This window comes from Danio rerio, chromosome 9 (assembly GCF_052040795.2).
Source record: "Danio rerio strain M-AB ecotype USA chromosome 9, GRCz13ab, whole genome shotgun sequence".
Lineage (NCBI taxonomy): Eukaryota > Metazoa > Chordata > Actinopteri > Cypriniformes > Danionidae > Danio > Danio rerio.
The window spans coordinates 21,240,001-21,250,000 of record NC_141029.1 but is presented as its reverse complement, the minus strand read 5'-3'; the positions used below and the strand labels follow the sequence as shown (position 1 = coordinate 21,250,000).

Here is a 10,000-nt window from a genome sequence, read left to right as displayed (position 1 = left end):
AAATTAATACAGTATCACATGTACATAACAAAATTGTTATATCCCTAGCCTATATTTAACAAAAAGTATAGGTTCAAAGCCTTATGGTTCATTGTCATTATCTTTCACTATACTCGCGCGCGCGCACATGAACCGCAAGTAAGACAGAGGAAATAGGCTAATAAATCATAATTAAGACATAATCTTTAAACTAATGACCTCTATTAAAAATGATGACAGGTTTTGTAATATTATAACAGCGGAGCATTAATTGAATGCATTTTTTCCGTAAAGCAATCTATTTGAGCTAGCCTAATATTTTTAATTGACGGAAGAAAAAAAAAAAACACGATTGGACAAACAGTCTATGCCGATTCTTAAAAAGCATTCAGTCAATGTTTTCGTTTTGTAATCTTAATTTGTCATTTAAGTAAAAAGGTTTAGAGCAGGATTTATTTATTTTATTATTTTATTATTTTTGTTAGTTTATTCAGTTATTCTGTGCTGCTAAAAAACACTGCAGGTGCGTGAACATGCTCCTTCTGTATGCTGTTTGCATGTTAAAATAACCTAAATCAGTATTTTAAAATGCAATATTTAATGTGTCAGACAAAATAGGCACGTCAATTTTTTTTTTATTAAATAATATTTTGATATTAATCTGTTAACGGTTAATATCGCTTAACGAGCGGTTGTTGATTGGCAACATGAATCGAAATCAGCATTCCTAGTTTGGCATAAATTGTATCTTAACTATTTGATCTATTATTTGACGGTCAGTTAGCCTATCTACAAAAGAAACAAGAAGTGCTTCAACACAAGGTGCTGCATCGCCAAAACACCAAGATTATGCGTCAAGATTATGGCATGTAAAATGTTGTTCTCTTTATTAAACATTTATTTTTGAAATGTTACTAAAATGGTTTATAGCTAACTGAAATGTTTAGTTCTTGATATAACATATGGATGTTATGTAATGCAAGTCAGTAATTGTAATGCAGCATCATAATGAACAAATATGCGCTAGTCATTGGCTTATATTAATAAGGAGTTCAAAAATGGTCACGTCCGTAACGCAAAATTGTAGTTGTTTAAAGCAAAGACCTGAGATGAGTTGGCGATCATAATTAGTATGGACATATTTTGGCTTTGTATACAAAGTTTCATTTTATTTGTTATAATATTTATTCCACAATATAAACTTTTTTATTAAATCGTTACGGACGTGACACGTGACCGAAGCTGCGTGATGTCTTAAATATGTAGCTCATAAATCAAAAGGGCAGTAATGTTATGAAAAAGTAAGGGTAATTATTCATACTACAGACTCCAATCCTTCTGCAGAATGATTACTGTTAACATAAAGCATGGAAAAGGTGAGTCTTTAATCCCTTTTTCTAAAGCACGAAATGTGGTTGGATTATAATTAAATTTACCATTGGCACAATCCTCATATTTCATGGATAAACAAACCAATTTCCTTAAAAATTCAACAAGAGCACATCATTACAATAAAATATAGACCTTAATGAGCAAATTTAAATAGGTTTTGTTATTTTGGTCAAAAGTTTATTTTTTCATGATAAGGTTGACATTTTCATGGAATTGACCATATATATATATATATATATATATATATATATATATATATATATATATATATACACAGTTGAAGTCAGAATTTTTAGCCCCTCTGTTTATTTTTTCCCCAATTTCTGTTTAATAGATACATTTTTTTCAACATATTTCTAAATATAAGAGTTTTAATAACTCATTTCTAATAACTGATTTATTTTATCTTTGCCATGATGGCAGTGAATAATATTTTACAAAATATTTATAAAGACACTTTTACACAGCTTAAAGTTACATTTAAAAACTTAATAGGTTAAATAGGTTTACTAGGCATGTTAGGGTAATTAGGCAAGTCATTGCATATCGATGGTTTGTTCTGTAGACTATAAAAAAAAATAGCTTAAAGGGGCTAATAATTTTGTCCTTAAAATGGATTTAAAAAAAAAATAAAAACTGGTTTTATTCAAGCTGAAATAAAACAAATAAGACTTTCTCCATAAGAAAAAAATATTATCAGACATAGTGTGAAAATTTCCTTGCTCTGCTAAACATCATTTATTAAATAAAGTATTATATATAATTATATAGAAATATTAAATAAAGAAAAAAATATTCAAAGGGGGGCTAATAGTATATATATGTATATATATATAGTATGTATATACAGTTGAAGTAAAAATTATTAGCCCCCTTTGAATTTTTTTTTTAAATATTTTTTCGATAGTCTACAGAACAAACCATCGTTATACAATAACTTGCCTAACTACCCTAACCTGCCTAGTTAACCTAATTAACCCAGATAAGCCTTTAAATGTCAATTTAAGCTGTATAGAAATGTCTTGAAAAATATCTAGTAAAATATTATTTACTATCATCATAGCCAAATGATAAAAAAAAAAATCAGTTATTATAAATGAGTTATTAAAGCTATTATGTTTGGAAATGTGTTGGAAGAAATCTGCTCTCCGTTAAAAAGAAATTGGGGAAAAAAAATAAACAGGGGGCTAATAATTCTGACTTTAAACTTTGTGTGTGTGAGTGTGTGTGTGTGTGTGTGTGTATGTATATATATTTTATATATGTATATATATTTTATATATATATATATATATATATATATATATATATATATATATATATATATATATATATATATATATATATATATATATATATATATATATATAAAATAAATAAATAAATCTGGCATGTTTTAAATCGCTTCTTTTTGTTTCATTTTAAATTTACTCAAGGACTGAAAAACTCGGTGCAACTGTTTTAGTTCAAATATCTCAAATCAGAAGTATTTTCCATTTTCTAGACAAGTAAAAAGTATTTTGTTTATAGAAATAATAGGACAAAATTATGGGAGGCTTTCTAAAACAAGCAAAATAATCTCCCAATGGGTAAGTAAAAGAATGTTGAATTCAGTTTTATAGACAAACATTTTGTGAGAACTGTGTTTTTGTAGTATGCTCATTACTTTTCAACTGTAATATTAACGGAAAAAAAAAAGAATAAAATTGCACTCACTCGACGGCGATTCCTGGCCTGTTCCTATGATAGCGAAGCTCCTTCATCACAAGCCTCAGCAAAAGCTACAGAACATACAAAAAATCATGGTGGTTTTTAAAGTCCGCTATGGAAAATAAACCTGTTTTTGGTTAACAACAATACATATAGTTTATATACGTTTATATATAGTTTAAAGTTTAAAAAATATATAGTTATGATTGCTTTATGTTTAGACTACAATATTATGATTTAAATATGTAACTGCAACTGGTCACTCAGGATGAATTCTCTTACTCTTCCTAAATAATAAAAAAAAAAAAAAAAAAAAAACAGTACAGTAAAAATGTATTCAGACAAGTTAGACTTTTGCAACAGTATAAAGGTTGTCATGATTAGATTAGAATTTTATTGCAATACAGTTAAGTATTGCCGAACTGCATTGTAGATCCATCGGCGCCACTTCAGAGTTGTTGCTTGCTGCAGAAGTTGGGACTTGCTCAACCTTTCAAGCGTCGATGAAAGCCTTAGCCAATTAGATCGCTGTATGCAAATACACCATCTCAGACAGTAGCCTATTGCTGACTAATTTCATTGGCTGACGCTGCAATGACGATCATGTCAGCCCCAACTTCAGACATTCCCTCTGTCAAGCGTTGATGCTGAAGCCCCGTGTGAAAGGGGCATAATATATTTTTATAATGGCTTAGAACAAATTTTTTGTATCTAATTTTTACATTTTGTGATGAATAGCCATGTAATAAGCAGGAATAATTACATTTAGGCGATTGTTTTTGCAGAATAAAGCCTATCAATCTTAAACAACTGCCAATAAGAATGTAAATCCTTATTCTGTGATAACAACCGTCTGGATGTACTTTATCCTGCTTATTACATGGCTATTTGCCAAATGTAAACATTAGACAGAAATTATTGTTCTGAGCCCTAATAGTTCATTCTTCAATTCATTCTTTGATTAAAAGTTGACAGACACTTAAACTGCTGAATAGAGCATACACTAACCTTAGAGTGCTTTAAAAAGCTCCGGAAAATACACAGACTGCAATTATGTCAACCTACCAAAAGTGCAAAGAAGTCAGCAGTCATGAGCATGTAAAAGACCTGATCCCATCCCCGCGCTGACAGCAGACCAGCCAGCAAAGGTCCCACAGCAGCACCTACACAACAACAACAGTTCAATCTGACCTCTCTCAGCCCTTTAATAAAATAGCAGTGTTAGAGTTGAGCGCACTTACCAACAGACCCTGTGCCATCTATAATAGCCGTCACTGTAGAGAGAGCCCTGGCATTGCCCTTCAGACTCTTGTGTGTGCCCTGCACGATTAAAACAAACAATCCATCAGAGGAAAACAAGCATCAGAAGGGTACTGTACACAAACACATACACTAGACCGGTTTCTATGGCTATTTTAATTCGGAGAAAATGTATGCTGCAGTTACATTATATAAAGATCCTACAACAAATTTTTTGCGAAAAACTTTAAAGTGTTACCAAGATTTTTAACACTGTTTTGTGGTATTAATAATTTAATAATTAATTAAATTAATTTAATTATTAATAAGTTTATTTATAGTTAGTAAAGTATAGGGATGCACTGATCCCAATACTTGGATCGGATATCAGTTTGATAATACATATTTTTGATGGATGGGGTATTTGCCAGCTGGTACCGATCCAAATCTGATCTAATTTATAAGCCAACAAAAGCCACGAAGGTAGCGTATTATAAGGCACTAGAAATTTATCATGTAGGTCACTACAACCCGAATATTCTGAAGCCATTGTATAGTTTAATGTGAAGTACTGATGAATATTCACGTGCAAATTCATGTTCAGTTCAGTGCTTCCCTTCGCTGTGCCTATCAATCATACTCCATTTATTCACAATTCAAACTGCGTGTCGCGTTCACGACAACATGAAAAACTTTCTCCAAGAATAACTGTTCCTGTTAATATAAATATTCAATGGAGAAAAGCATTTTGTTTTGCATTAAATGGGTTCATTTTGACATGGAGTTCATTGCTGTTTCTAAATCATGTTGCACGGTGTGTGTTAGATCAGCAGATCGCATTGGCAACACTGGAGTAGAGAGGGTTATTACCTGCTTTTCACACACAGTAGGCCTATCTGACACTTTAAATTAGAAAAGGCTCAATAATACATTGGACAGATCCTCAATGCACTGATTTCTTCCCTTTGTGCTGCTGTTTTGAAAGTGTCCACAGATACCGGAAAGCTGTGCATGTTTCAGCGCTTCATTCATGCACTGGCTGCACAGACGCGACATGCGCCGCTCTGTAAAATTATTCTCACAGTAAGTTTTTGTTCTCATATCCTTTCGACCGAGTTCGTTCTTCCGAGGTGAATACTTTAAGTGCTGCTAATAGTCTGGCCCATTGTGGTCAAAGTAGTTGAAGAAACTGGCGGGCACATATGGATTGTCATTAACAGAAAAAGATTTAGCTTAATAAAGGCTACTCTGAAATTGTGAATATTTCACTGTAATTTTATTTATATTAATATCTTATTTAACCGACCTGTTTGTCAGTTTGTGTGCCAAAGCATATAAGCGGATCTTGTTTTAAACTTCACCTCCAATGTTCTTGTTTATTTTGTAGATAACTGACCAACAAAAATACATAAAAAAACAACAAATTATACCAAATGAAATTAGTTTCAAAAATAATAATTTTTCAGACAAAAAATAATTTCAGACATGCTTTTAGTTTTTCCACCTCATTTGCGTCGAGTTTAGGCGAGGAAGTGTTTATTAAGTAAAACTGGCCTCAGACAGTTTAGTCAGCTTCAAATATGCAGGAACATTTCAGGCTTTGCTAAAAGGCTGGTTATTTTACCAACGATTAGGGTCAATAGTGGTAGCCTATTACAGATTTCAAAGAAAAATCTTATTTTAAATAAGGAAACAAAATCTGGCCCACAACAGATTAGTGTCATAATGAATACTCAAATAATGTTGCCTAATTTACAGCAAGCATCATGTTTTTAGTTAGATTCTGCAATCTGTCATATACAGTAGGCCTATGGGTCTGTTATTTGTACTAAAGAAGATCAATTTTTGAGTTCATCACCAGAACTTTAGAAACTGTATTATGTATGTATATATATATGTGTATATATTACCTCTAGTAAAGTAGGAGTTGGGTTTAGGTTTTGGGTAGGATTAGGGATGTGGAATAAGATCATACTTCATAACTACAAATGTACAGTTAATATCTAAATAATAGGCAGGTAATAAGCCAGTAGTTTATAGCATGAATTGTGACCTAAACTAAAGTGTGATCTTCAAAAGGAATGAACTGAATAAAATACAGAATTAAACTCACAGAATCTGAGTAGACCTCACAGAATTAAAGTAGACACAATCTAATAGAACAGGAGCCTGTTTCAGAAAGGAGGTTAAGTGAAAACTCAGAGTATTTTAACCCTGAAATGAGAGAAATTCTGGGTTTTCCGTTTCAAAATGGCAGGTTTGTTAAACTCAAGAAATCAGGGTAAGTCAAGCCTGTTTCTGAAAGAAAGGCAACTTTAACTCAGAGTCATTTACTGTGGTAACTTACTCTGTGAATCTAACCTGGTCCGAAGCAGGTTTTATTCTCTAAACTCTGAGTTTCTGTCGGTCTCCTGCCCTTTTTTTAAAGATGAAGCGGATTTCTCGCCTTAGCCTTACATTTCCACACACATATTTTAGAGCTCATTTTGGAGATGCCCATAAAAACAATTGATGGAAACTTCATGATTCACATAACTTTTGAAAATATGCATAATAAAACATGTGCATAACTGAGTAGGTTAAACTTTTATTTGATAAAAAAAGATGCGCATAAACTACGAAGTGCACTTAACAAATTACAGTATGTACATTAAAAAAAAGGTTTGTTAGAGATGATGATGAAAATGTGTGTGAATGGACAAACCAGCAGACTAAGCACACAGTAGAACATCTTAAATGTTGTTTTAGTCATTCTAAAATGCCTTAACTGTTTCAGTATTAGTGTAGATAATTAATCACCTCCGGGCGTCAGGAGCGTGTCAAGATCTCCGCGTCTGGCTTCAAACACCCCCACGTGTTCATTGTGTTTCAATTGTCTTCTGAGGCGCAAGTCTTAAATAAAAAATCATTGACGCAGCTTGTTCTACCGCAGTAAATTCTGTTTTTTACTGTTGATATTTGGCGCAAGTTAATCAGGAAGTGACGATTGTGTTCTCTTTGACTCGTTGGATAAAAATGCTGCTTCATCTTTTAGGCGTTATTCCAGTTTTTCACAAATTTATGTAATATATTTGGATGGAAACACAGCTATTGCCTACATTTTTGTCACACACAGAACAAAGTCACGTACAGAGATGTATAAAGTACTAGAGACCCATACTTAAGTAAAAGTACAAGTGCTTTATCAAAAATTGACTTGAGTAGAAGTAGAAGTGCTCTTTAAGCACCATACTTAAGTGGAAGTACAAAAGTATTCAACATTTTTTGTACTTAAGTATTACTAGTAGTTTATTTCAAAATTTACTACTCAAGTACTGAAAGTAAAAGTACAAGTATTGTGTAATGTAGTTATTAAAGAAAGCAGTCAAAATACACTAATTGTTTTGTTTATTTTAAATATCTTTTTGGGGTACTTGATTAAGCAGAACGAAAAGAAACATGGCTTATGATACTGTTTTTCTCTGTAAATAGTTTCTATGGTACAAGAGCTCACATCGTCAGGCCCTTTTACCAGAAAATCACTTCACTGATGAGATAATTCAGCATGTTCACTCACATACACACTCTCTCTCTCTCTCTCACACACACACTGCCCTGCACAAACCTTAATGTACACTCTCTCCCCACTCTCACACATTCATTCACTCTCACACACAGTTCTCTCTCTATCTCTCTCTCTCTCACACACACATTTTTGTGAATTGTGGGGACATTACATAGGTTGCAATTGTTTTTACACTCTCTCTTACACACACACACACACACACACACACACACACACACACACACACACACACACACACACACACACACACACACACACACACACACACACACACACACACACACACACACACACACACACACACGCACGCACACGCACGCACACGCACGCACACGCACGCACACACAGGTACAATCACACTGTTGTTTTCTCTTACACATTATTCACTCTCACTCTCACTCACACAATGACACACTCACACTTTGGGAGTTTTAAAGTTTGATTGCTTTAAAATAAAAAGCTTTAAACTAAACAAGCAAACTAAATCCTGCTTCACAAATTCACTTGATTTTGATTTTATTGTAAAAAAAAAACAGGAAAATGTGTATATTACTGTGTTAAATGAAAATCTGAAATATTTTACGGCTTATGGCTATGATTTAGTAATAATTTTTATTTATTTTTATTATGTTTTTAATGAAATTGGTCTTACAGTTCATATTTTCTGTAGTATATTTATTAATTTTGGTACTTTTACCATAAACCAACATCTCAACCATTTGGTAGAGGCTGATATTTTAGAAATAATGTGATGTGTTGAATAAAAATGCACTGATTGTGTTAACTAGCGACATTAGGAGTTAAGAAATGCAATCAAAAAAATTATATTGCTTTTGTCTTGGTGTGACAGTTAAAGGGTTTTTTGTAATAAAATTTTGTCCTTTAATACAGCAGTCAGATATACTAACTGTGCCCTTAATTTGACCTGCTCAAAGAAAACACTCTTCCTGGATGTATCAAACAAAACTCATGCACAGAAGACAGCACGAGCATTTACAGCTAATAAACTCATGTCAATATTATACCGCCTGCTTTTTGAGCGATGACAGGCGGCTCTTACACGGCTATGATTGGTTATTGTCCTCAACAGAAAGGGCTTTAGAAATATAAGCGCTGTTCACCCATGGCGGGAAGAATACGCGATTATCACAGGTAATAGACACAGTGAAGAAAACTTGGCACGCTCATGTCTGGATCAAGTTTAAACTCCGAGTTGTTTGAACCTCCTTACTGAAACAGGCCCCAGGTCTTATAGTTAAACTGCTTTTGAAAAGAGAATTCTAATCCTTTAGTAAGTACATGTAATTAATTCATATTACTCGGTAGATAAATCAATAATTACACCATAACTATAACAATAATATCAATAACAAATTCAGGGTCAAAACTGAAACTGACTATTCTTTGTGCACTTGGCCGAAAACTGAAAATGCTTCGTAATAATTATTTATTATTTTTCCATGTAACTGCATTTTATTGACAGTAACATTTTATTTCATGTTTAACAATTCAAGCTGATTCAGAGCGAAACCAGATTGCTGAACACTGCTTTGCATTGCAGGTTAGAATTGCTTTTTTATTCGGCTCATATTTTCATCTGAAACCTGGCTGATATTTGCAGGATCTCTAATAATAATAATAATAATGATTTAAAAATAATAATAATAATAATAATAATAATAATAACAACATCCAAATATTGTTGGGGATATATTTTAATATTGAAACTTGATTTTGCTGAGTGCATTTTTGTGCTGGTACCTTTAGGCCAGTCATGGATAATAATCATAAATATGAAACTAAAATGGCCAGTAGACTGCAGCAAGTCCCTGTCTTAATAATCGATTGAGTAAATCAAATGATCCGTTTGAACCCAGATTCAACAACTGTAATAGTATGCGTGTATATATATATATATATATATATATATATATATATATATATATATATATATATATATATATATATATATATGAATGATAATAACAAACAAAAAAACAAAAACTCCACACACACACACACACACACACACACACACACACACACACACACACACACACACACACACACACACACACACACACACACACACACTTACCAGGTCAGCAGAAACAG

The 10,000-nt window shown here is 32.6% G+C and overlaps 1 protein-coding gene across 2 annotated transcripts in view; it reads right to left on the bottom strand.

Moving 5' to 3' along the window:
• The window catches only part of slc37a1 (solute carrier family 37 member 1), a 52,046-nt gene that overhangs the window by 11,112 nt on the left and 30,934 nt on the right, over positions 1–10,000 (bottom strand). For both annotated transcript variants that reach the window (XM_087266388.1, NM_001007439.1), the window contains exons 16-19: positions 9,984–10,000; positions 4,323–4,401; positions 4,147–4,244; positions 3,088–3,152 (exon numbers count right to left, since the gene is read on the bottom strand). The exon at positions 9,984–10,000 is cut by the window's right edge and continues 57 nt beyond it. In XM_087266388.1, coding sequence (XP_087122514.1) covers positions 3,088–3,152; positions 4,147–4,244; positions 4,323–4,401; positions 9,984–10,000 — 259 coding nt within the window. The remainder of the gene's footprint in view (positions 1–3,087; positions 3,153–4,146; positions 4,245–4,322; positions 4,402–9,983) is intronic.